This window comes from Apostichopus japonicus, chromosome 15, assembly GCF_037975245.1.
Source record: "Apostichopus japonicus isolate 1M-3 chromosome 15, ASM3797524v1, whole genome shotgun sequence".
In the NCBI taxonomy this organism is placed as follows: Eukaryota; Metazoa; Echinodermata; class Holothuroidea; order Aspidochirotida; family Stichopodidae; genus Apostichopus; species Apostichopus japonicus.
The window spans coordinates 19,304,371-19,332,322 of NC_092575.1; the positions used below are offsets into that span (position 1 = coordinate 19,304,371).

General features: G+C 39.7%; 1 protein-coding gene across 7 annotated transcripts; it reads right to left on the bottom strand.

Annotated features, from left to right (window-relative positions):
• Window positions 1-377: 377 nt before the first annotated feature.
• Window positions 378-27,946, bottom strand: LOC139981372 (SRR1-like protein). Of its 7 annotated transcripts, none has more exons than XM_071993721.1 (9): window positions 27,503-27,946; window positions 26,486-26,526; window positions 25,788-26,056; window positions 25,074-25,172; window positions 24,228-24,379; window positions 23,468-23,513; window positions 20,814-22,725; window positions 16,431-16,498; window positions 378-2,507 (listed from the first exon to the last, which is right to left on the bottom strand). In XM_071993721.1, the coding sequence occupies exons 1-7, from the start codon at window positions 27,655-27,657 to the stop codon at window positions 22,531-22,533; spliced, it is 957 nt and encodes a 318-aa protein (XP_071849822.1). In that variant the 5' UTR covers window positions 27,658-27,946; the 3' UTR covers window positions 378-2,507; window positions 16,431-16,498; window positions 20,814-22,530. The 7 variants fall into 7 exon arrangements, with proteins under 7 accessions (XP_071849822.1, XP_071849820.1, XP_071849816.1 ...); XM_071993719.1 differs by having other exon boundaries at window positions 20,591-22,725; XM_071993718.1 differs by lacking the exon at window positions 378-2,507 and adding an exon at window positions 8,617-10,757.
• Window positions 27,947-27,952: the final 6 nt, after the last annotated feature.

The following is a 27,952-nucleotide window of genomic DNA, read 5'->3' on the forward strand; positions in this document are numbered from 1 at the left end:
AACATTGCCTGATGCTCTTAACTAGACAAGGGTTTCTTTCATTATAATATCTTTGTATAGAGTGTACAAAGCCTCTATGTGTATCGGTACCGAGGTAGAGAAGAAAATACTTGACCACGTGATCCCATTTCATTTTACAATATGGAAACTTTATAAAGTCTCTAGAAAGTCATTATGGGTAATACTTTTAACAATGAAACTTATCTAGATATGAGTACCCAAATCTCTTGAAATTTTCAACAAAAAAACAATTATACTCAAAATATTTGAGCTGACATTAGTAAAATTTTGTCACCTAAGTCAAATTTCGTAAATGCAAATTTGACGGACGGATACCACATGTGGTGCTTGGTAGGAAAGACAAAATGGACACAATGTACTGTCTACTATTTCATATATTCATGTCTCAGATATAATAAAAATGTGGAATAAACACTGCGCGTCTCAAGGACGATGTACGACAAAATAGAAGACCCTACAGTTACCCTCAGTAAACAATCATTTTAATATGCGGACCCAAAAGGGCACCGAAATCAAAGGGGGAGCATGTATATAATTTTTCCTTTATACGTTGACTGAGATTGTAAGCAAAACTATATAACTGAAGTGAACCTTCACTTGATGTAAGGTTAAGTATACTAAACTGTAAATCCATGGTATATTCAAACTGTTTTGATTGTTGAACTAAACTATACGTCTCACCAATTCATCATCCTAGCTAGTGACCCTGCATTGACGGATGTTGTGGCCTGGCCTCTGAGCTGGGAAAGAGGGTGTATACAGGAAGGAAGGTATCCCCTCCCCTTTGAGAAATATTGATATGATTAAGAGTGCTGAGCTGCAACTTACTGGTGATATGTATATTGCAATAGTTGAAGTCATATATGCTCCCAAGTTTTTGCGCTACAAATATCGGCAATTTCTTTTGTTTTCATCCGAATTTTTTTTGGTGACACGTGGCTCAAATTATGGGCGGTCGACCCTGCAAAATGTTTTGGCCACCCTGAAACTAAATTTTCGCGACTCATTGTGAAGACAATGGCTGCAAAGAATGCAGATCCAGTCTTGTTTAACAAAGAAAGGGGACTGTGGGACTCCCCCTCTCCCCTTTGATACAGAAATGCCTTTATTTTTAACAACAAGACATGTTGCCAATTATTAATTGCTGTAATATGGACATATGAAACGAATCAAGAAATTAAAACTCCTCATACCCAATAGAGAGTAAATTAAGAAAACTATTTACAAAGACTCCGGCGCCTATTGAGGTTACAATCCAGAGGTTACTGATTCGAATCCCGTTCTAGCCTATAATGCCTTTGCTCTTTTCCATCGAATTTAAAATTGCGTAATAAGAGTTCCAAACTTAAATTTTTCGCATACAACATGGGGCCTATAGCATACCAAACGTCATACCCAGTTATGGGACAAATATGCACATACTTATGTGGCTTCTTTTCTTAGTGACGCACTTGTTTTTCAGTTTGAACAGTGTGAAGATTCTGTTGCTGAGATAAAAGGTTCGAAACAGCCCATACGATACCGACACCATGAAGCGTGACATGTTATTTTACTTCAGTGCATGAAAGTACCGTATACAGTGCGGCGGTACCCGTGAGAAATTATTTTCTAAAATGGTTGATATATGCCTTGCCAATAATTCATTTAGGCCCACAAACTGGACTGAGGGCTCTTCTAGCCACTTTTATGATACTATATGTTGAGGATACTATTTGCAGCTATAGACATATCGTTTTGAGAGTAATAAAAACCAACAAAAAGTAGTGTATAGCCCTATCACACACATAGGCTAATTAATGTAAGACACGAGTACTGAATAGTGTATGGGATACAGGTTAACACAACAGGCCGCTGTAAAAAACAAACAAAAACAAGTGGTACTTTGGCAAAACAACTTACACACATAATCACAAAATATGTGTTAGTTTCTGGTATAAGTGTTCACGGATGTTTAATTCTTAAACGTCTTTTTACGTTAGAAAATAAATTTCAGCATTTAACTTACAACACATCATAGTCAAGTCGCATATAATTGCAACTCCTGCTGACTCAGTTGAGAATCTCAATAAACTTGCAGCTGTTTGCATGCATGAGCAAGAAGAAACATTTCATAACGTTCGCAATTAACACTGTGATACAATATTACTAGAGTGGGAAAAAGACCCGACTTGATTGTGTTGAAATTTCACAAACGTTACATAACTTGAACAAAGACAAAATTACAAAAATTCCCTGGTCTATGGTGGTCCATGAATACAGCAACAGGACTTGCATCATTCACTGTGACAAAGAAGTTGATCTTGGAAGTAACTAACGTAACAAATGAAACGCCACCATCTTCGGACGGTAACTCGGTCCATAAAAGCTACAAATGGACGCTGAGACTCACTGTGCTGACTTCAACTCCTCGACATGGTTACTACGTACGATCACCTTGGAGGACATTGTTCCCCTGGCAACAGTTCTGAAGACGGGTTCTACATTTCCTGGTTAGTAAAGCAGAAACAGACAGATTTAATGACAACTCCCCGAAACGACCCGTTTGCAACCCTCACCCCCCCCCCCTCCCGAAAAAACAACAACAGCAGAGGCACAAAACCAAAGAACTAATATGAAAGGAATCAAAAACTGAACCATCACTATTTGTTTATATGATATAGATAACTGTGATGAAAAGGGGGAAAAATAAGAAAATAACAAGTTTTCAGAGGCCTAGTGGCATTATGACATCTATATATATAAGCAATGACCCGCCCTAAAGAGTACATGGGCCCGTTTTGTTGTATAAAGTTTATTATCAATGCTATATTGCCGCCCTATATGCTCCGTTTCAGCGGATGCATTGTGGGTAAAGGTATAGGTTGCATTTTCGGTACTTGTCACCAGGGTCCCTTCGGCTCTGGGTCCCGATGCGGCCGCACGGACCTAATTACTCAACTGCCTAGTAGGCCCATCTGCGATACGTGGAACAAACAACACGGAAACTCATGGTTTACCGTATGTATACTACGGGGGCGGGGGGGAGGGGTTATATGTGTAGCCTATGCCATTTGTGATTGGATACTTCAGCATAATAGTTGGACAATGCACATGTTTATCTTTTCTTTCCCATATAATGTAATAGACCTATATGCATTTTTTTTTTGTCACGGGAGGTGCATCATAATTGTTTGCAGCAAGTGGACGGGGTATAACGTTCTACCGTGCAACCCCTCAGAAGAAATTCATGCATAACCCTGTTCTATACCACATACTCACCAAATGATGTCTGTAGACGAATTACTAATCTTTCAAACTGTCAAGTGCCTCAAAGAGATCATGTGTTTTGATTAAGGATCGAGCCAGTCACAAAGTAGGGATTTAAAGTTTGATCAGTGGCAGACCATTTTGGTCTAAAGCAAATTTTGGGAGAGTACAATATGGCCTTCAATTTCACAAATGATCACCAAAATGACTATACCTGTATGCAATATATCGTCATATGGCCAGAGTCGGTGCTGGTAATTAATCGGTCATCGTCGCGATGCATCTCGACAATGGTTATGAATTTACTACGGTCATCGACAATCAGTGGCTGCCCGAGTGCCGTCCCGACGGTTTTTGTGAAAAGTGAATAACACTGGATGAAACATGACATCTGTTTCCCCCCTTCTTGTTTAGACCAAAGTACATAGGCGATACCTTTACAACAAGCCACTCCAATCGGCTTGAAACCATACCGGGGAGGGATAAATCGTGAGATTATGTTCCCACTTGCGTCGACTAAAACAGCCATCTCTTCCCCGTCACTTACTACCAGGCAGTCTCCATGAAACGCTATTGACGTTGGAGGACGGCCGTCCTCTTTCAGAGTTATCGATGATGCATACTCCATCTCATAGGTCAGAAGATATATGATCCTATTCTTGTCGTTGCCAAATGCAATTCGTTTTTTCTTTCTATTGATCGTAGCACAGGATATTTTGGCTCCCGGCACGAGATGCTTCCGAACGCCAAAATTTAGAACATCATCTGTACGCTGAGCTATTTTCATTCGAAATACGGAGGATTCCCAACAAACCGCGGCTATTCCGTCATCTAACGCGGAAGCAAATGCCGGCGTTATTTCTGGATTCTGTCCGTTATCTTGCAACTTTCTCATATGGACGGGGTTTCCGTTAAGGTTGACCAAATCAATAGCCGCCTTCGTGGCTCCTTTACAGGAGGTGAACATGACATTTTGGTCACAAGCCGATGTCATTGCAGTCACGGTGTATTCTACTTCTGTTTGAAATCTCTGAAGACTCACTGCTGATATTTTACTCAGTCTTCTAATGGGATCGATTTTACCGAGTCCGCGGAGTGGTCCATTATCCGACGGTTTGTACTCAAATGTTAACTCCTGCAGGCGCTCTCTATGAATCTGGATCGTTTCATTGAGTCCATCCCGTTTTTTCACTAGATCGAGGTTTTGATTCATTCTGGTGTACCCACCTGGATCGCTGGTATTTCGATTAAATTGTCTCAAATATTCCGCGGCTTCTGTATGTGCCTTTTTAAGCTCATATGCAATCGTTTCAGTTCGTTGGACAATGTAATTTTTTCGTCGAGAACAACGAGTGAGCAGTTTATGTTGATTGGCTTGTATTAATTTAGTTTGGTCCAGAACATGTTGATCAATGTCCCGCCTCATCTGTTCGGCTTGCGTGAGCATTTCTTGGACACAATTGCTAGCATTTTCTTGTATTTCTTTATCGGCCTGTTCTATCAACGAGACGAGAATGGCTCTCTTTTGCAGAACGTGATCGTGAAGCTTTGTGGTTTCTCGGAGAAGTTCGTCGAAAGTCATTGGCGGTTTAGGTATCGTGGATGATAACGGCTGTGTCAGTTCGATGTGATGACCCGTATGAGATGCCTGAATACATAGGTCACAGACTCGTGTACCCAAGCAAGTCCTACAAAAGCCGTTTGCGACCTCCTCTATGTGTTCTCGGCAGTAAATTGTCGGTTCAGCCGTAGGACTATTCTGGATGTTCCGTTTATGTGACTCTATCTTGTGGTTTTGTAAAACCGCCATTTTGGAATGTTGCTCGACGCAGTTTTGACAGATGTCCATTCGGCAATTCACGCAATGAGCTGTTGTTTGACAGTGTGACTTGCAGGATTCGCATCGTAGCTCTAACGTTGAAGAACTCATCTTGCGATGTCGAAGCAACCGTGTAGCTGGGATTGGTTTGAGATACGGAGTTTCTTCGTCGCCGGAATCCTTCTGATAGTGACATATTCGACCTTCGTGTTCTGGAAATTGCTTGGTGAAATCGTCGTCACAGCTTCCGCAGAGGACGTGCTTACACCTCAACTGATGTGTCTCTTGTTTACTATGGAAACAAAATTCACACGTCCTTGATACGGTATTGAGTTGCCCACTCATTTCGTCAGGACCATGAATCAAATTTTAGTTGAAATCGACAGCTATTTCAAACCGCTGAATGAATATATATGTTTAATGAAACTCCCAGGATGTTTGAAGTATGCCTTATTTAATTACCATACTACGAAAACTATACTATAAATGTGATGATCTCACGGCTTTAGTCTGCGTAATCTCCTCAAAAATGTCCCGGTTTAATCACCATAATAAAACATAAGCACCTCAACTTGTCGGTGTATCAAGTTCGACCCATGTAATCACTAAATCCTTTCATGAGAACTGTTCACGTATTTCAACGGGCATGTAATCACCTCATTCCAGAGTTGTATGCACATCAACATCTTCACGTGAAACACAACAGCAGTATGATTCAATTTGTAATGTTGCCAATATACATTAACGTATTCCAGGCATGACAGACAGTTTAATAGACACCTTAGTCATGAAATTCGTTTGTCGCAAAGATTTGAAAGCTTCCTTGAATGAAAATATGATCACGTTTTCGTATTTAGAAACCACTGTCTGTTCTGGACTGGAGAACAATTGTATACCGCAATAAACTAAGTTCCTTGTTTGAAGGAAATTGCTTTTACATTAGTCTCAAACTACATTATTTGGTGTGGAAAACACATAGAACTGCATATAACAGTAATTGCAATAACAAATAGTGGCTGATTAAATTTGATACCATAAATTTCCGTCTTCAAGCAATAAAAACAGTATACTCGCGACGCCGAAACTTTTCCTGATGAAAATGCAAAGTTGCATACGCTGTCCGTATAGTTGCCTGAATGGCTAACGTGTATGTATAGTCTATAGATTAATTTTAAAGATTGAAGTCATACGCTGCAACGTTCAAAAGTCCACATCTGTCAATAAAATACATCACTTTGTCAGCCTCAGGATGGCATAAGACTGAAATTTACCAACGTTTCTTCCAGCCTGCGTAAAGAAGTAGCAGCTGCGTCAGTAAAACCATTGGAAAACCCTCAGTACCATCAGTCCATCTCTGTAGTACTTGGTTAGTTTGAAATCGACACCAGGCCACTTTCCTTCAGGGGCTAAAGTGGGGGGGGGGGGGGCATGCGGGCCCAGAGCCTAAGAAAAAAAGCCGTTCCATACAGCATAGCTGTGACAGTTTTGGGGCGGCACTCCCCGGCCTCCGTAGATACGCCCCTGCCCCCGGTGTCCCAGTTTCATGCACAAATCTCCCGGTTTTATCAAATGCGTGATTCTCTGGTACCCTTTGAATGTACTCCCAACATAATTCCCAAATTGCGGAACTAGCAGTAGTTTGGTGTGAAGTAGACTAAACTTGTACATTACTACAAAATCAATGCTACTGTCAGCGCGACAGTGTAGTATTATTACTCAGCGGTAACTTGTGATCGAGCTCAGTGCGTATGTACTGCAGTTTAGTGTCTATAGCTCAGTATAACTGAAATAATGTACCGTATGACAAGCACTTTTCATAGCCAGAGATATAATATTGTTGCACCAATCACAAGAAAAGGAAATGAAAGTTGGAAGAAGTGTAAATATGTTGGAAGCTTGCTGGGGACCGAAGAAGATATTAACCGAAGAATTGGTATAACCAACGGTGCTTTCAATACACTGTCCAGTATTATCAAAAGCAAAAACATAAGCCGGAACATTAAGCTTAGGATTTTTGAGCCTTTATCAAAGAGTATTTTTTTTGTACAATTGCGAACTGTCGGGGGCACAACGAAGGATCTTGGTCGCAAAATTGACACTTTTCAAAGGAGAATACTTCGTATTATTCTCAACATTAGATGTACCAATAACAATTGGTTATCAAACGATGGGCTCTACAATGAAACCAACCAAACACCTTGGTCATCCATAGTCGCACATAGAAGATTGAGATTTTTCGGTCATGTAGCAAGACTTCCGGAGGACGCTCCAGCAAAGAGACATACTGCTAAACCGGTAGGAAGGCCCGTGACTACCTTGCTTGGAAAAAATAAAGTCGCAATTTAAGGACGTTAATATTAACAATTTCGAGGAAGCAATAAACGTTGCGCAACTATCGTGATACGTGGCGGAGGTTAATCACTGAGCATGTCGGATAGACGAGACTCAACTTACTACTACTACTAGCACCCTGTTCTATAATTTGTACATTGCTATAAACTTTCGTTTGCAAAATGCTTAACTCCCTATTTTCCCCTAAATCTCCCGATGTTTTCGGCATAAAAACCCCGTTAAATCTCCCTGTTTTCGTGACAAACAGGTTGACAGGTCTGTTTGAAGATTTGAGAAACTATAGGCCTACTACAGCGTCGGCATTACTTCGTCTTATGACTTGAATGTTTATAACGCTGAAAATTCTTTCTAATGCGCCAAATATTGAAATGTATATTTAGTGCTTTAACTCAATCCCTCTTTGCACGCTTTAACCTCACACCCTGCATATGCAAGGCTCTCTATAGTACATCACGGTTCAACTAAACTTTAACTGCTTCGATAGTTCTTCTGATATGTAAAGAACATATGAACCTAGTTCAAAGACCGAAAAACAAAGTTAAAGGTATGCTGTATTAGCCCCAAATATGCTAGATATTCAAATATGGTCACCTTTAGTCAAAATTCTTAAACTGTTTGTATTACAACCTTCATGGAAATTTTCCTCACTGGGACATTCAGTCATCTCGCGTGTTCCTTAAAAAAATTTCTGAGAACAATTTGGAGAGTAAAGAGCTCCAGGACTGAAAGGACATTTTGAAAACTTCTAGCAAATAATTATAGCGTGCTATAAATTGGGGCCTATACAGACTACTTTTTAACACTTGAAAACATTGCCTGATGCTCTTAACTAGACAAGGTTTTCTTTCAATATAATATCTTTGTATAGAGTGTACAAAGCCTTTATGTGTATCGGTACCGAGGTAGAGAAGAAAATACTTGACCACGTGATCCCATTTTCATTTTACAATATGGAAACTTTATAAAGTCTCTAGAAAGTCATTATAGGTAATACTTTTAACAATGAAACTTATCTAGATATGAGTACCCAAATCTCTTGAAATTTTCAACAATTATACTCAAAATATTTGAGCTGACATTAGTAAAATTTTGTCACCTAAGTCAAATTTCGTAAATGCAAATTTGACGGACGGATACCACATGTGGTGCTTGGTAGGAAAGACAAAATGGACACAATGTACTGTCTACTATTTCATATATTCATGTCTCAGATATAATAAAAATGTGGAATAAACACTGCGCGTCTCAAGGACGAAGTACGACAAAATAGTAGACCTACAGTAACCCTCAGTAAACAATCATTTTAATATGCGGACCCAAAAGGGCACCGAAATCATTGGGGGAGCATGTATATAATTTTTCCTTTATACGTTGACTGAGATTGTAAGCAAAACTATATAACTGAAGTGAACCTTCACTTGATGTAAGGTTAAGTATACTAAACTTTAAATCCATGGTATATTCAGACTGTTTTGCTTGTTGAACTAAACTATACGTCTCACCAATTCATCATCCTAGCTAGTGACCCTGCATTGACGGATGTTGTGGCCTGGCCTAGCTGGGAAAGAGGGTGTATACAGGAAGGAAGGTATCCCCTCCCCTTTGAGAAATATTGATATGATTAAGAGTGCTGAGCTGCAACTTACTGGTGTTATGTATATTGCAATAGTTGAAGTCATATATGCTCCCAAGTTTTTGCGCTACAAATATCGGCAATTTCTTTTGTTTTCATCCGAATTTTTTTTGGTGACACGTGGCTCAAATTATGGGCGGTCGACCCTGCAAAATGTTTTGGCCACCCTGAAACTAAATTTTCGCGACTCATTGTGAAGACAATGGCTGCAAAGAATGCAGATCCAGTCTTGTTTAACAAAGAAAGGGGACTGTGGGACTCCCCCTCTCCCCTTTGATACAGAAATGCCTTTATTTTTAACAACAAGACATGTTGTCAATTATTAATTGCTGTAATATGGACATATGAAACGAATCAAGAAATTAAAACTCCTCATACCCAATAGAGAGTAAGTTAAGAAAACTATTTACAAAGACTCCGGCGCCTATTGAGGTTACAATCCAGAGGTTACTGATTCGAATCCCGTTCTAGCCTGTAATGCCTTTGCTCTTTTCCATCGAATTTAAAATTGCGTAATAAGAGTTCCAAAATTAAATTTTTCGCATATAACATGGGGCCTATAGCATACCAAACGTCATACCCAGTTTTGGGACAAATATGCTCATACTTATGTGGCTTCTTTTCTTAGTGACGCACTTGTTTTTCAGTTTGAACAGTGTGAAGATTCTGTTGCTGAGATAAAAGGTTCGAAACAGCCCATACGATACCGACACCATTAAGTACAATGAAGCGTGACATGTTATTTTACTTCAGTGCATGAAAGTACCGTATACAGTGCGGCGGTACCCGTGAGAAATTATTTTCTAAAATGGTTGATATATGCCTTGCCAATAATTCATTTAATCCCACAAACTGGACTGAGGGCTCTTCTAGCCACTTTTATGATACTATATGTTGAGGATACTATTTGCAGCTATAGACATATCGTTTTGAGAGTAATAAAAACCAACAAAAAGTAGTGTATAGCCCTATCACACACATAGGCTAATTAATGTAAGACACGAGTACTGAATAGTGTATGGGATACAGGTTAACACAACAGGCCGCCTGTTAAAAACAAACAAAAACAAGTGGTACTTTGGCAAAACAACTTACACACATAATCACAAAATATGTGTTAGTTTCTGGTATAAGTGTTCACGGATGTTTAATTCTTAAACGTCTTTTTACGTTAGAAAATAAATTTCAGCATTTAACTTACAACACATCATAGTCAAGTCGCATATAATTGCAACTCCTGCTGACTCAGTTGAGAATCTCAATAAACTTGCAGCTGTTTGCATGCATGAGCAAGAAGAAACATTTCATAACGTTCGCAATTAACACTGTGATACAATATTACTAGAGTGGGAAAAAGACCCGACTTGATTGTGTTGAAATTTCACAAACGTTACATAACTTGAACAAAGACAAAATTACAAAAATTCCCTGGTCTATGGTGGTCCATGAATACAGCAACAGGACTTGCATCATTCACTGTGACAAAGAAGTTGATCTTGGAAGTAACTAACGTAACAAATGAAACGCCACCATCTTCGGACGGTAACTCGGTCCATAAAAGCTACAAATGGACGCTGAGACTCACTGTGCTGACTTCAACTCCTCTGATGACATGGTTACTACGTACGATCACCGTGGAGGACATTGTTCCCCTGGCAACGGTTCTGAAGACGGGTTCTACATTTCCTGGTTAGTAAAGCAGAAAAAGACAGATTTAATGACAACTCCCCGAAACGACTCGTTTGCAACCCTCCCCCCCCCCCCTCCCGAAAAAACAACAACAGCAGAGGCACAAAACCAGAGAACTAATATGAAAGGAATCAAAAACTGAACCATCACTATTTGTCTATATGATATAGATAACTGTGATGAAAAGGGGGGAAAAAACAAGAAAATAACAAGTTTTCAGAGGCCTAGTGGCATTATGACATCTATATATATAAGCAATGACCCGCCCTAAAGAGTACATGGGCCCGTTTTGTTGTATAAAGTTTATTATCAATGCTATATTGCCGCCCTATATGCTCCGTTTCAGCGGATGCATTGTGGGTAAAGGTATAGGTTGCATTTTCGGTACTTGTCACCAGGGTCCCTTCGGCTCTGGGTCCCGATGCGGCCGCACGGACCTAATTACTCAACTGCCTAGTAGGCCCATCTGCGATACGTGGAACAAACAACACGGAAACTCATGGTTTACCGTATGTATACTACGGGGGCGGGGGGGGGGGGTTATATGTGTAGCCTATGCCATTTGTGATTGGATACTTCAGCATAATAGTTAGACAATGCACATGTTTATCTTTTCTTTCCCACATAATGTATATAGACCTATATGCATTTTTGTCACGGGAGGTGCATCATAATTGTTTGCAGCAAGTGGACGGGGTATAACGTTCTACAGTGCAACCCCCCAAAACGAGTTCAAGCCCAACCCTGTTCTATACCACGTACTCACCAAATGATGTCTGTAGACGAATTACTAATCTTTCAAACTGTCAAGTGCCTCAAAGAGATCATGTGTTTTGATTAAGGATCGAGCCAGTCACAAAGTAGGGATTTAAAGTTTGATCAGTGGCAGACCATTTTGGTCTAAAGCAAATTTTGGGAGAGTACAATATGGCCTTCAATTTCACAAATGATCACCAAAATGACTGTACCTGTATGCAATATATCGTCATATGGCCAGAGTCGGTGCTGGTAATTAATCGGTCATCGTCGCGATGCATCTCGACTATGGTTATGAATTTACTACGGTCATCGACAATCAGTGGCTGCCCGAGTGCCGTCCCGACGGTTTTTGTGAAAAGTGAATAACACTGGATGAAACATGACGTCTGTTTTCCCCCCTCTTGTTTAGACCAAAGTACATAGGCGATACCTTTACAACAAGCCACTCCAATCGGCTTGAAACCATACCGGGGAGGGATAAATCGTGAGATTATGTTCCCACTTGCGTCGACTAAAACAGCCATCTCTTCCCCGTCACTTACTACCAGGCAGTCTCCATGAAACGCTATTGACGTTGGAGGACGGCCGTCCTCTTTCAGAGTTATCGATGATGCATACTCCATCTCATAGGTCAGCAGAGATATGATCCTATTCTTGTCGTTGCCAAATGCAATTCGTTTTTTCTTCCTATTGATCGCAGCACAGGATATTTTGGCTCCCGGTACGAGATGCTTCCGAACGCCAAAATTTAGAACATCATCTGTACGCTGAGCTATTTTCATTCGAAATACGGAGGATTCCCAACAAACCGCGGCTATTCCGTCATCTAACGCGGAAGCAAATGCCGGCGTTATTTCTGGATTCTGTCCGTTATCTTGCAACTTTCTCATATGGACGGGGTTTCCGTTAAGGTTGACCAAATCAATAGCCGCCTTCGTGGCTCCTTTACAGGAGGTGAACATGACATTTTGGTCACAAGCCGATGTCATTGCAGTCACGGTGTATTCTACTTCTGTTTGAAATCTCTGAAGACTCACTGCTGATATTTTACTCAGTCTTCTAATGGGATCGATTTTACCGAGTCCGCGGAGTGGTCCATTATCCGACGGTTTGTACTCAAATGTTAACTCCTGCAGGCGCTCTCTATGAATCTGGATCGTTTCATTGAGTCCATCCCGTTTTTTCACTAGATCGAGGTTTTGATGCATTCTGGTGTACCCACCTGGATCGCTGGTATCTCGATTAAATTGTCTCAAATATTCCGCGGCTTCTGTATGTGCCTTTTTTAGCTCATATGCAATCGTTTCAGTTCGTTGGACAATGTAATTTTTTCGTCGAGAACAACGAGTGAGCAGTTTATGTTGATTGGCTTGTATTAATTTAGTTTGGTCCAGAACATGTTGATCAATGTCCCGCCTCATCTGTTCGGCTTGCGTGAGCATTTCTTGGACACAACTGCTAGCATTTTCTTGTATTTCTTTATCGGCCTGTTCTATCAACGAGACGAGAATGGCTCTCTTTTGCAGAACGTGATCGTGAAGCTTTGTGGTTTCTCGGAGAAGTTCGTCGAAAGTCATTGGCGGTTTAGGTGACGTTGATGATAATGGATGTGTCAGTTCGACGTGATGACCCACATGAGATGCCTGAATACATAGGTCACAGACTCGTGTACCCAAGCAAGTCCTACAAAAGCCGTTTGCGACCTCCTCTATGTGTTCTCGGCAGTAAATTGTCGGTTCAGCTGTAGGACTATTCTGGATGTTCCGTTTATGTGACTCTATCTTGTGGTTTTGTAAAACCGCCATTTTGGAATGTTGCTCGACGCAGTTTTGACAGATGTCCATTCGGCAATCCACGCAATGAGCTGTTGTTTGACAGTGTGACTTGCAGGATTCGCATCGTAGCTCTAACGTTGAAGAACTCATCTTGCGATGTCGAAGCAACCGTGTAGCTGGGATTGGTTTGAGATACGGAGTTTCTTCGTCGCCGGAATCCTTCTGATAGTGACATATTCGACATTCGTGTTCTGGAAATTGCTTGGTGAAATCGTCGTCGCAGCTTCCGCAGAGGACGTGCTTACACCTCAACTGATGTGTCTTTTGTTTACTTTGGAAACAAAATTCACACGTCCTTGATACGGTATTGAGTTCCTCACTCATTTTGTCAGGACCATGAGTCAAGTTTTAGTTGAAATCGACAGCTATTTCAAACCGCTGAAGGAATATATGTTTAATGAAACTCCCAGGCTGTTTGAAGTAGCCTATGCCTAATTTAATTACCGTACTACGAAAACTATACTATAAATGTGATGATCTCGCGGATTTAGTCTGTGTAATCTCCTCAAAATGTCCCGGTTTAATCACCCATAATAAAACATAATCACCTCAACTTGTCCGTGTAATCAAGTTCGTCCCATGTAATCACTAAATCCTTTCATGAGAACTGTTCACGTATTTCAACAGGTGTTATCACCACAGAGTTGTATGCACATCAACATCTTCACGTGAAACACAACAGCAGTATGATTCAATTTGTAATGTTGCCAAATATACATTAACGTATTCCAGGCATAATAGATTTAATAGACACCTTAGTCATGAAATTCGTTTGTCGCAAAGATTTGAAAGCTTCCTTGAATGAAAATATGATCACGTTTTCGTAGATTTGGAAACCACTGTCTTTTCTGCACTTTTCAATGAGAGAACAAGTGTATACCGCAATGAACTAAGTTCCTGGTTTGAAGGAAATTGCTTTTACATTAGTCTCAAACTACGTTATTTGGTGAGGAAAAACACACTGCATATAACAGTAATTGCAATAACAAATAGTATCTGAATAAATTTGATACCATAAATTTCCGTCTTCAAGCAATGAAAACAGTATACTCGCGACGCCGAAACTTTTCCTGATGAAAATGCAAAGTTGCATACGCAGTCCGTATAGTTCCCTGAAAGGCTAATGTGTGTGTGTGTATGTATAGTCTATGGATTAGTTTTAAAGATTGAAGTCATACGTTGCAACGTTATACATATGATTTACTTCAATGCGCACAATATGACCGTGAATTGAAGTGTAACAGAGTTAAAGAGTGGGTGTGTGGTTGGATTGGGTAACAATTTCAATGATATAAATCAAACTTCTGTAAAAAAAAATGCCAGATTTACCGATACAATTTGCACATAAATACATTGGTGGATCACTATGAACGTGAATTTTAGGAAAGCAATCAATCATTATCTCGTCAACTTCCGGTCGAATGGAAATTCCAGGACAAGAGTCGTTTCCATCTTATTCAAATTGAAAGTTTACTACAACTGCATCATCACGGAAAAGAAACCAAAACATCTAAAAAAAAGGGGTTATTATCTTTATTACCTAAATTATTGGGTCACTCTTTGTTGTTGCAGGTTACCTTGGATGTATCAGTTAACTTTATTAGTCTGCGCTTTTAATCAGTTTAACCAAGTCCACATCTGTCAATAAAATACATCATTTCTTTCAGCCTCAGGAGGGCAAAAGAAATTTACCAACGTTTCGTTTAGCCTACGTAAAGAAGTAGCAGCAGCGTCAGTATAAAACCATTGCAAAACCCTCAGTACCATCAGTCCATCTCTGTAGTACACGGTAATCTTGAAATCGACACCAGGCCACTTTCCTTCAGGGGGCAAAGTGGGGGGGGGGGGGGGGCGCATGCGCGCACAGAGCCTAAGAAAAAAGCCGTTCCTTACAGCATAGCGCGTTCAAAGTGACGGGTTCAATATCATCAAGAAAATATATGGGAACCGCATGTTAATGCGCTAGTGTGGTTGTGTTAAAGAAAATACATCTATACAACTAATAATAGGCCTTGAAGATATGTATCATAAAACCATCATCTGTTCCAATTTTGCCTCTGTTTCTCTTTCTAAATCATCTGCTGACCTCTTGTATTGTCCATGCTAATGTTGAAGAGGTGCAGACACACATACACAGAAAAAGAGACCCTAACGAATAATTGCTGGCTATGTTCCCTTTACTACGGGCTCTGGTAATCCTTGGCCACCAAGCCAACAAAGTATAGTCAATACATACATTGCTGGCGACAGCTTAGGTTCTATTACTGTTTTTATCGTGAAACCGATATACCGTTGTAAACAGTATCGGTTTCGCCGCTGGGCAGTCCAAATGTGTTAAAACACTCAAAATAGTAACCTAACATGGTAAAAGATATTTAAGCAACATCTAAAAAACAAAAGCATAATTTGCCTAACACATACATAAATGAATCGATTATTTCACTTTATACTCATCAACATCAGAGCCAGATGCTACGATTAATTTTAAATGGAATGCGTGGAGGGGCTATACTGTAAATTGAACTGTAAAAATATACCTTATTGTAGGCAATATAGCTTGCCCTTTAAGTTCCGGGTATATCCCGAAAGGTTTTTACTGCTTTAATAGAAAAATAAATCCAATAAAGGAGTTGTTATGCCATAACAACTCCCTGATCCAATCATATGATCGGCAGGAAACATTGTAGACACGCAACAGGCTGAGGAGGTGGTGCCGTTTTGAATGGAAGAAATAGACCGTCAAAGCTGCATGGCGCTAGAGACCTTTGAAGGTAGCATATGGTTAGTTGGATGATCCAAGGCGGGGGGGGGGGGGGGAGCGGGGGGTGTAAAACCTCTTCTATAATTTATTTGGCAAATTGGTAAGATGCAAATATAACTTGCTCGAAACAAGTTAGATACATTGCAGAAAGTTAATACACTTTGCAGCCTGAGTTTATTCTTGATCACTTTTAACCCGATGTTTTCTTATATGAAAAGCCATTTCGGTTAGTGCATTTGGTAACTACTGTTAGGTCTACTCCTGGGCCCTCTTTTCTGAGAAAACCCATAGATCTACCAATGTGTCATACCGTACCATATAGTCGGCCATCTGAGAAGGCGGTCCACCGGCCAAATTCGGCCCGCAAAAGGTTTCAATCCGGCCTGCGAAAAATGCAAAATTTGGAATTTGTATTAAAGTCACGCGTTTTTACTGCTAAAAATGCCTTCAGTACCTGTTTATGTAAACAAACTGAATTAGATAGACCTATCGATAATCGAGTTTATTTTCAAATTTCCACTTGATAAAAGTAATGCAAAGAATGCGGCGTACGGAGAGCCAAACGTTCCATAAATGTCGAAAAAGAAAGTGAAATGTCCAAGTTAATATATATATGTCCAATTCGATATTAACATGTTACAATTCCATATGAACATGTCGAAACAAAATACCAATATGTCATTACTATCAACATGTCAAATTCAACATCAGCATGTCGAAAACTGGTAACAGCATGCCACTACTATACATTGGTCATGTCAACATTGCTTGCTAGATACAATATTGACGTCATGCTATGCGGCGGAACGGAAAAATTATTGGGGGGCTAATGTGTGGAGACTATCTAAGCGGAGCGCCACCATCGGTTGGCGCGGAGCGTACAAGAAAATTTTGGTTTTTATCAAACCCCCAGATGGCCGAAAACGGCACTTCCCGAGTGTTTTATGCTGCGAATACCTAGCCCTAAAATATGGGTCTCAAGCCTGCAATTTCTCAGATTGCACGTAAAAGTCTGTAAAAACATTGTTATTTGTATATTCGATGGTGTTTTAAGAGAGTAGCTATTACTCGTAGTGTACTCGCAAAGACGTTTTTGAGTGTAGTAAGGGCAGTGGCGGAGGCTAGGGGTATTGGTCAGGGGGGGGCAAGAATGGTCTGTAGGGGCGCTTTCGACACTATCTAAGCGGAGCGCCACCACAGGTTGGCGCGGAGCGTACAGAAATTTTTTGAGTAAAGATGCTCCCTAGATTGCAGGAAATGACCCTTTCCGGGCCTTGCTAATTTGCAGATAAACGGAGAATATGTAGGTGTCGTCGCCAAGTTTGTCGAAAAATTACACCAACCGAATATGACAAATGTCAATAGGTATATGAGAGCGCAATAAAATAGTCAATAATCGCGAATAAGTAAAAAGTAGTGAAAAGCTGAAAAGGGCGCCAGCAGTCCATTTGAGTCCGTCAGGAGGGGGGCATCTGCCCCCTGACTGTATATATGGACGCTCCGCCACTAAGTAAGGGGATGTTGGAGAACTGGCTGAAATGAGGCAAGTCATTGGCCTAAGACGAAGTTGTGTTACGCTTACCGGTACTCACACTCACTGCTTCCACTTTTCACGGGGCGTGAAGACGCGGTTGGGGTGACAATGTGGTCTATAGCCAGGGGACGGGCCGAGGGTCCCCCAGCAATTACTCAAATTATTACACCTATATAGTATACGTGTGCATCGGACAGATCGACAAGTATGCATTGAAAAATTGGCAGATGCACGTTTTGGAGCCTTGGTAAATATTGGGGGGGGGGGGCTTATCATGCATTTGCCCCCTCAACTTTTTCATTGGGGGGGCTGAGCCCCCCCGGTTCCGCCGCCACTGCCCACCCCTGCAGTGCCACCACTAGCGAGGTGAAATGAAGAGGAAAAGAGGATGATTGACCTATTCTAAACGGGGGGGGGGGGGGGGAGTAGTAGCGGAGCTAGGGGTACTGGTCAAGGGGGGCGAGGATGGTCTGTAGGGGCGCTTTCGACACTATCTAAGCGGAGCGCCACCACAGGTTGGCACGGAGCGTACAGAAATTTTTTGAGTAAAGATACTTTCTAGATCGCCGGAAATGACCCTTTCCTGGCCTTGCTAATTTGCAGATAAACGAAGAATAAATAGGTGTCGTCACCAACATAATGTGACAAATGTCAATGGGTAGGTGAGAGCGCAATAAAAAAGTCAATAATCGCGAATAAGTAAAAAGTGGTAACCAGAAGACTACGTCCTCCCACTCGTTCGTATGATCATATGAGTTCCACTACGGTGCTACTATGATGATTTACGTCAATTATGGCAACTGCGTACGAAAGATGCCCTCCCATAAAACCCATCCAAATGTATACAATGTGCAAATTGCATTGTGTCTGTACACAGTGTATAGATGCAGAGTACTGTTTGATACAGTAAACACAGTAGGTAATAACGAACCAATATTAATTACATACCAAAATAAAAATTGGACCAGTGGCTGTTTAAGGCATAGCGTGGGGTTTATTCTGCATTGTACAGGTGCAGAGTACTGTGTGATACAGTACACATAGTAGGTAAAATTGAACCAACATTACATACTACATACAAAATTGGACCAGTGGCTGTTTAAGGCCTAGTCTGGGCTATATTCTGGTGGGCCTCTAACATGGGGTTATGGCAAAATCTCAATTAACCAATGTATACAGGACAGAATTTGGAAAATGTAGTAGGTGAATGGCTACCTTTATTTTCACTAATTTCTTATCCCAGGGAGAGAAATTGTTTTGCTGCTCATGAATAATTCATTGGTGTAACTTACAAAAAATGCAACATCCATTACTCATTAGGCTAATCCTGTAATGCATCATTATGTTTGGGGAGTACAGCTGCTGCCAGAATTAGTTTACTTGTGACACTGATTTCATACGCTATTACCCTTCAATTTAAGTCTTTAGTAGTATTTTTACTACGATTTGAATCTACACGGTAGGCCTAGGCAGTTTCTGTTACTCTCGGCATCCCATACTTTTCGCTGATCACTTTCCGCACACAAATATCAGGTGCAGAAATAACTTTTATTTTTCACCTGTAAACATGTACATTGTATGTTCGTCTGCAATTTTAGGAAACCAAATCCGAGATGATGAAAATAATCTGGGAAAGTATTAGAGAAAGTCCCTTCCCAACTTTAAATGTCCCATGACTTCTTCAGTGCCACCTCAATTTTATTAGGCCTAACATAACAGGAGGTCTCTGTTGAAAGAGACCTAGGTATCTACATTGACTCATCTCTGCAACCTTCTAAACATTGTCTTGAAGCTGCTAAAAGAGGTAATAGGGTTTAAGGTATGATCAAGAGGAACTTCAGTTTTCTGAAAGAGGACATCGTAGTAAGGCTTTATATAGCAGTTGGTTAGGCCTCATCTGAAATATGCTGTGCAGGCTTGGAACCCATATTTTGTTAAGGATAAGGAAGTACTTGAAAAGGTCCAGAGGAGAGCTACTAGAATGATTAGTTCCTTAAAGAGTGTTCCTTATTATAGGCGGTTACAATTGTTGAATCTCACCACACTGGAGCTTAGGAGGTTACGTGGGGAATTGATTCAGGTTTTCAAGATAGTGTATGGTTTTGACAATTTATCCTTTACCGACTTTTTCATGTTTGCTAATAGTAGTTGTACCAGAGGTCATTGTCTTAAACTCCAAAAGTCACAAAGTAGGATTAATATTCGGCATAACTTTTTTTCTAATAGGGTTGTAAATGAGTGGAACCGTTTGCCTGCGAAAGTTGTACTTGCAAGTAATTTCAATGGGTTTAAGAATGCTTTGGACAAGCACTTTTTGCATTGTAATCGGGTCTGAGGGTTTGTGTCTTCAGTATTTTTCTCTCTCCTATAGGGTCCTTGATGGGGACTTGAGTGTCCCTCCTGATCCCTTTTTTCTACTAAACTAAACTATATTGTTAGGCATAGTCTACACCAGGTTTACCACTGCCGTAATCAAGATTCAAATCATGCAATTAAAAAAAAAGGTTATACACATATATATTTGTAGGCTACCTAACGTTAGGCTATTTTGCTAGGTGTACACGATGCACCCCAAACCAATCTTAGCTAGGTTTTGCGTAACTGCCACTGAGCTTATTACTTTTAATTTTTAGAGTTAGAACTTACTGTTCATAGCCTAGGCCTAGGCAGTAACACTAACAGGTACAAGTAACATGCTGAGTAGGCCTATGACCAAGAATTAGTTACCGGGGTACGTGCCTAGCATAAATTGTGACAGTGGTCCATTTATATTCATTCATAACCCAATGTTTTCAAATGGGGTGACAAACAAAATTTTTATAAGGAGATTCTGGTCAGAGCAATTGTCTCAGTTCTGCCCAAAACATTTTAGGAGACGAACTGGTTGCCATGTAGCTTAGCCTATGCCACATTGCAATGTAAGGTTAACGTTATGTCTTACTACGTAACGCTACGGCTAGGCTACTTTCGTGAATCTCGCACGGTATTGAGAACAACTTGTGCCTTAAATTCCAGACCCCGATAGGCCAAGATATCGTGATTTAAGCAAAACTGCTTTCGTCCCGCAGAGCCACTTCTTTTCTTAACCTACGCCTAACATTCAAGCGAAATACTTCAAGAATGTATAAGAAATATTAGTGAGAGTTTACATCAAGTAGTTTTACCGAATATCGAAAGGTATAGTATGTATAGTATCGTTGATGCAGTACTATTGCTGTCTGTTGATGGTTCGTATATGACATACGACATTACGTACACAACAAAGTCAACTCGGCAATGAATTATACGTGATGCATACGCACAGAAGCGTTTTCTGTGGCCATGGCTCCGTGCCAAACTTTTTGGTTTGACGTCATCATTTTTCTACAACTCGTAGTCTTAGCCAAAAAATGATGTAAACTGCAGTCATTTTCTTTACATTTAGATCCAATTACGACAAATAATTAGTATCTGGAGTATAATATATACGTAAAACTGAAGTTTATATGTTATTAAACTTCATTTTTTGACACTGCTCTTAGGATTCAGTAAATTCGACATTGTGACATAATGTACAGATAAACGAAACGGCGTGGAATTCTGTCCCCCTCCAGAGCTGTGACCCACATCTAAGCTCGAGAATACTCTCTCGCAAAAAGGTGAAAAGGAGCCAGCAGTCCATTTGAGTCCGTCAGGGGGCATCCGCCCCCTCTGACTGTATGGACGCTCCGCCACTGGGGGGAGGGGAGGATTGATAGGCCCCCTCCCCTTGGTTTCTCTACTGGGTTACCCTCAGCTTACTAGGTGATAATCTTCTTGATGCCTCACAATTTAGAACCTCATCATATGGGTGCTGTGCGTGTCACAATTTGTCATATAAAGTAAAAAATTCATAGATTTTAACTGCTTGGTTTAAAATTCAAATCAAATGAGTTTATTTTATACATTCTTTTTTTCATGGGCAACTTGAAGAACACTTCACGTTACATTAGGTCCTTGCAAATCGATTACAAAACCATTCCTTATGACTCCAGTAATGCGTGAAAATTTCAAACACTGATCATAACACCCAAATCTGGGAAATCCTGCTCATTAAAAGGAAAGGAAATGAAAAAAAAAAAGAGAGTACACTTTAAGTATCAAATATCACACTCACGGTGTTAGCCAGGAAAGGTTCTGGGAAAAAATGGAAGGTTTTTTTTTTTTTTTACTCAAACCGGCGTAGGGAGCCAGGTTTGGGAGAGCGTGAAAGGGTTGGGAGACTACCATAATGTCTGAACTTCACAAGAAGCACCATTTTTCTTTATCCTGACAAAAAAAAATCTTATTGATATTGGCAGCCTCAGTTTCAACAGACGATACCTTGAATCTATCAGTAAGAGTAGTCATTCTCAGGATGAAAATCATTGCTCAATGTTATCAAACAACTTCTCCCTTTTAATCATGGATCTTGATACTCATGCTCCCATGATGCTAAAATTCAAAGGATTATGAGGTATAAGAAACGAAAAATTAATCAATAATGCTAAGGATATCGCGGAATGATATATCAATACTACGGAGGGCGTTCCTAGTAAGATGAGGGTGAGGGGTGAGAAGGGCAGGAACATAATCATTCTCCCATTTTTGAAAGGAGGGTTGGGGGGGGGAGGGGAAGCCGTCTCCTCTGCTTCCCATGTCCCTTCGCACATCTTCGATTAACCTCATGGCCATCCCATGCCCGCGCAGAAAATAAGTTCATCCATCATGAATCACATCACTTTCACGAGTCTCCTTTAGAACGTTCCCCCTCCTCCCCTCCCCTCCCCCAGACAAAAAAAATAAGAAAAATATTATATTTTTGACTGTTCGGTCCTCCCAATGTCAGCCAAACCGGTAATGTCTTTCAAAACAATAATGACGTCAGCTTCTTTCCTTCTTCAAAATAATCTCTAAATCTTCGATATGATCATAGGAAGGTTCTGTCCTCTGCTCCCAAATTTCATTTGGTACTTGTTTCATTCTTTCAGAGTTGAATATATGGAAAGCCATGTCGTTAAATATATCTGTATGTTTAAAGTTGTTTTTGACTTTCTCCTCTGTTGTAAATGGTAATATCTGTTACAACAAAAAGTGGAATTGGAATAAAGGAAATTAACATAAAATATATATCGAAACAGATAAAATAATAACCATAATAATAAATAAATATCTCATCATAATAAAAATGCAGAATTCAAAACTGCCAAAAAGGTTTGATGACCTATCAGTTCGCATTATTTAAAGTGACATTTTGTGTTGAGTTTGGTAGAAAATACTCAAAACGTTTTTATACTACACTCAAGTGAAATCTGCAGTTAATAATAGTCAAGTTTTATCAGAAATAATGAAGTTTTAAAACATTGACAAACTTTATAGACTTCTGATTTGAATATTCCATAATATGTGATCAAAAGTATTAACAATTAAACAAGAGTTATGTCTGGCCAGAAACAGTGTTAGAATCAAGTAATGATCATTTAATGACTTTTTTGGTGCGGGGGGGGGGGGGGGGTAGGTGTAACACTTGGTGAAGGTCTTTTAAAAAATTTGGATATATTAATGACCAAACTAAACAGCTAACCAGAGGGTATATTGTCTTTTACAATAAATGAGAAACATTTCTTTATATGCTTGCATGTGAGGTACTAGCTCCCTTCTAAAGTGGACCACAATTTTACCTTCGACCTGCTGAGATGCTATATTGCTTTTGACTGCATCATACTGCAAACAGGTTCTTTCATTCTTTTACAGGACACTTATTGTGTTAACCAAGTTATCAAATTTTGATTTGAAAGATTTGATCCGGTAAAAAGGATACAGCTGCAATATAAGAGGCTTCGGAAAACAATCGAGCTTCAGGTATTCTGTTGAGAAGAGAATATAAGTTCAAACTAGAAAACATTTCAGTTCAATTGTTGTTGTTTTCACTTTAGAAAACAACAACTTAAAAGAGCAATGATATTCTTGGGTAGCATGGTATTCTTACCAGTTCAGAATAGTAATTAATATGCACAACGTTCCCAACCCCCCCCCCCTCGAGATGTATGTCACTTGTTAAGCCGCCCCTATCCACATTAAGTTCTGCAAAATTTTGCCATGATGCTATGAAAAAGGGAAAAAAATGCACTTAAGAATACACTTGCTCTGTTAGTATTTCCCAAGAAATTCTTCGCTCTTACTAGATATAGAATATATATCCTGATATCCATTTGCTGGCCCTTTTATATATTTCATATTTTCAAGTTTTTAAATATTTGGATAGTTTTAAATGAAACTGGGAGTTGATCCCTGGTAACACTAGATGCAGGGTACTGCAGCTTTTAACTGACAGAATCTCTAGGAATTTTCCTTCATGATATGGTCATGAAATTGATCCCACTGAACTCACAGCAATTCTACAGCCAATGTTCGATATCACTTGTGAGATCTTTTCTTCTCTCAGTAACAAAAACCTCTCTCGTGTCAGCTGATGTATAGAGCGGGGGACCGACTTTCTTACTATTAATCATCCTTACTTGTCTTTATTCAGAAGACAAAAAAAATTTTTTAAATTATTTTCAACGAATTTTGCAATTTACCTCTCATGAAAAGACGAGAAGCTGTTCCCAAGAATGATCAGATTGTGAAGGTTGTCGTTTCCCCAGTTGGCCCACAATGCATTGTTATAAAGAGGCTTTCCACAATGAGGCATGAAGAGTAATGTTGGCTCCTTGCAGACTCTTTTTCCTTCCTTGGATCGAATAAACATACGTAGAAAATAAATTGATGATCTAAGTATTATGTCCACGGCAAACATGGGTTCACTAACAGGCTGACATTGATCTCAACCACCCACTAGCCAGCATTAGAAAGTCAGGGATTATCATCATCCCCCTCCCCTTCCCCCATCCACACACACGACACGCATCAGAACTTAATTATACAATGGAGTGTCTACTACTGAGCATACTTGAACATATATTAAAATTTCAAAAAAGAAAGAATCACAATTCTTTTGCTACCCATATTTGTTAAAAATATTGTTTCTTTTCACAGTTTGCTCTCTGAATATGAAAACACCAAAGTTAGTATATTTATTAAACTTTGTATGGAATCATACTAAATACTGTTAGGAGAATACGGAGGTTAGTTGGCCCCTTAGCGGGCCCAAGGGAAAATGCCCAATTGCCAAACCACTGACACCAGAGGATGTGCCTTTGATTTGATCTTTGCTTGGGTCCAACTTATTGCAAAGCTTTGGTGTGACCAAGAATAATATGCTTTATTATACCTCATTTCATTTATACTAATATTATTGTTCTTTTTGTTCTGAGCGTTTTGCATATTTTGGGGCACTTATAATTATACTGAATATAAACTTTTTACTATAAATATACTGGTTTAATTCACAAAACATTCAAAATTTAAGAGAGCATCGATTTTACCTCATTTTCTTTAATGACCTCAAGCCCGAGATCTTTTAGGAAAGCAATCTCTGACTTTGTGAATCTTGGATCATAACAAAAACACTTAGAATGGGGAACCTGAAAATAAGAAAATAAAGGCAGGATCAAGTACACTAGTATAACATCTGTAGATCATTTAATCAAATACGCCATTAGTGTCATTACCAAGTTGAAACCAAATTTCAACATGCTGAAAATCGCTTTTAACATTAAAATATCTTTTTCTTGCAGATAACCATGATTAAACTGATTTTTCTGTCAGTGAAGACCTTTCTATCACAGCAGGATCTTCCCTAGGGGATGAATGTCGCACATTTACCTAGACTTTCTTTTTAATTGACAAGCATTCTAAGTATAGCATCTTAAATTATTTCAAGTTCATTTGTCAGAAATTGCTAAATGTTGTACAGTATGCTTATAAACACTGTTTCTTTGTGACGTGCCTTGCTCAAGAATTCTACCAGTGGAGACTCACACCTAACTCAATTCAAAAATACAACTGGTAGCAGGGAATGAATTTAAGACAAATTAGAGTCTTTAAATGTTAAAAATGTGCATTAAATGGTGACCAAAAAGCAGACTGGAAAATTTCAAACAGATTTCATGAGATTTTCAGTATCATCAAAGAAATAATGCTGGGTAGACGATATCCTCCTGGCTAAAAAAAGCATACTTTACTGTTTTGAAACTCACCAGAACCATATTACTCAATAAAAGAAGGAATCCAAGCTGGTACCTAGCGATAGCACAAGTCGAGAAGTTTCCGAGACCATAACAGATGATAGAGGTGATGAATGATTTGTTTATTTGTTCAGTAATTGGTAATTGACCGAGATGTACCAGGAGTTCGGGAGGTAGATGACTGGCTGGATCTGCCTCACTGTCATTACTGATCATCTTATCTTTAAAGCTTCTAATGGCGGGGTCTGACTCCAGTTTCTGCTTCACAAGTTTCCAAGTTTCTAAATTTTTGAGAAAATTTAATGATTTTTAATGAGTGGATGAGATACTTTTCAAGAAAAGTCAACCAAAGATGAAAGCCTCTAAGCAGGAATAGTAAATTGATTGATCTCCTCTCAACCAATAGGTCAGACCTTTTGTTCTTGGTGCTGGCTAAAGCCCTGGTTAGTATTCGAGTACTTTATATATAACTCAGTTTCAATCCGCAAGGAGTTCACGAAGGACAGAAAGAAACTGGAAACTGATTTCTTAGGGATAAAAAGGAACCAGATGGAATGTATAGCATGAAACTACAAACTGGGAGTACAGTGCAAAGAAAATGAGATGCAAATGAATTTGGGATAAAGGGCACTCACTGATGGGAGAACAGGGAGGATTGGTTATAGGGAGGATTAAGAGAGGCAACAATGCCAATAAATGACAGTCATTACCCTTTAAGTCTTGAATAAAGTCACTTGGTTTCAGTTCCTGCCTACATGAAAACAGAATAAAAGAAATATCATTGACATCTTCAGATATTGTCTGCAATTCTGAAGTTTATATTATTAACAAATTCAGCTAATTTAATTACATTGTTGATAAACTGTTTAGCTAATTATGGCGCACTTAATAACCAGGAATTCAGAAAGAGGATATGGACTGTAGGGAATGTCCCCTGACCATTATTCCAAACTGATTATAGCATTTATCAAGACACAGAAGTGAAGATATTGAGTATCTCAGTCTGTAGCCTAAAGCTACAGTAGTGTAGTATACTATACTTTGGTCAGTTTGGTGACTGTTTGGTCAAGTGCAAAACATCTGGTGATGTGACAAATTTGGTACCTTTCTCAAACAAAACTATGTGCTGTAAATGTTATAAAACATAAAAGTCCAGTGGCTATTCACCATTGCCAATACCTTGTTAGCTAGAGCTTTTAATGGCAAACACTCTAGACATCTCATTTATTATATATGTCACCGATTTGCTGATTCATATCCAAATCTCAAACTGTAGTCAACAAAGTGTGAAAAGGCAATGTAATCCCAGTGGCGTAGGAAGGTACTTTTGAGTGGGGGGGGGCTGAAAACTGATGGCCGGCCTGGGGGAGGGGTCTAAGGGTCCCCCTCCCCCTTTGGATTTCCAGGTGGCCTCAGATGCAATTTGGTGCAATATAGCACACTTCAACACCCACTCCATTTTGTAAACTTAATTTTGTATTTTCACCTGGCCTTAGATGCAATTTGGTGCTCCAAATGAGATTTTTTTTCTCATTTGGAAATGAAAAAGGGGTTTTTTGACTTGCGAAGTGGGGGGGGGGGGGCGGAATGATACATCTAATTATTTTATTAATTTTAAAAGACTAGCCCTAGTTTAGCCGGAGGCCTTACTGCTATTACATCGCAACCTAACAATACCGTATAGGCTAGGGCCTAACGTTAGGTTTATCAAGTTTTGTGCTACTGACCTAGACTGCCATAATTTTACTTTGAGACCTTCTGTATCAATAAAGTCATCGGCTACATCACTGATGGAATCTACATTCCGCGTTTTGATATTTTGACGTCCTTTCTTCTTCTTTACCACTTGAAAGCCTTCGTCGTCTTCTTGCAAACCTGCCATATTTTATTTGACCAACATCAACTCACCAAGCAAGTATCATCGATGAAGGAGTATTCTAGGATTTCGCGTAATTGCTATACTAGTGCACTTTCATTGCACAGCATGTTGCATGTGAACTGCCTGATGTGAATGGGGAATTTCCCTGTTGGATAAGGGGTTTACCCTGATATAAGAAATAACCGTAGCCATTGGTGTAACGTTTCCATGGTGGTGGTGGGGAGGTGGCGAATGAGTAGGAACAGGGGTAAGCATACTTTGAAACCTAGAATTATATCCAGAATTGTGAGAGATCAGA

Coding starts and splice junctions, on each gene's coding strand:
- LOC139981372 (XM_071993715.1), bottom strand. CDS start 5,431: ATGAGTGGGCAACTCAATACCGTATCAAGGACGTGTGAATTTTGTTTC.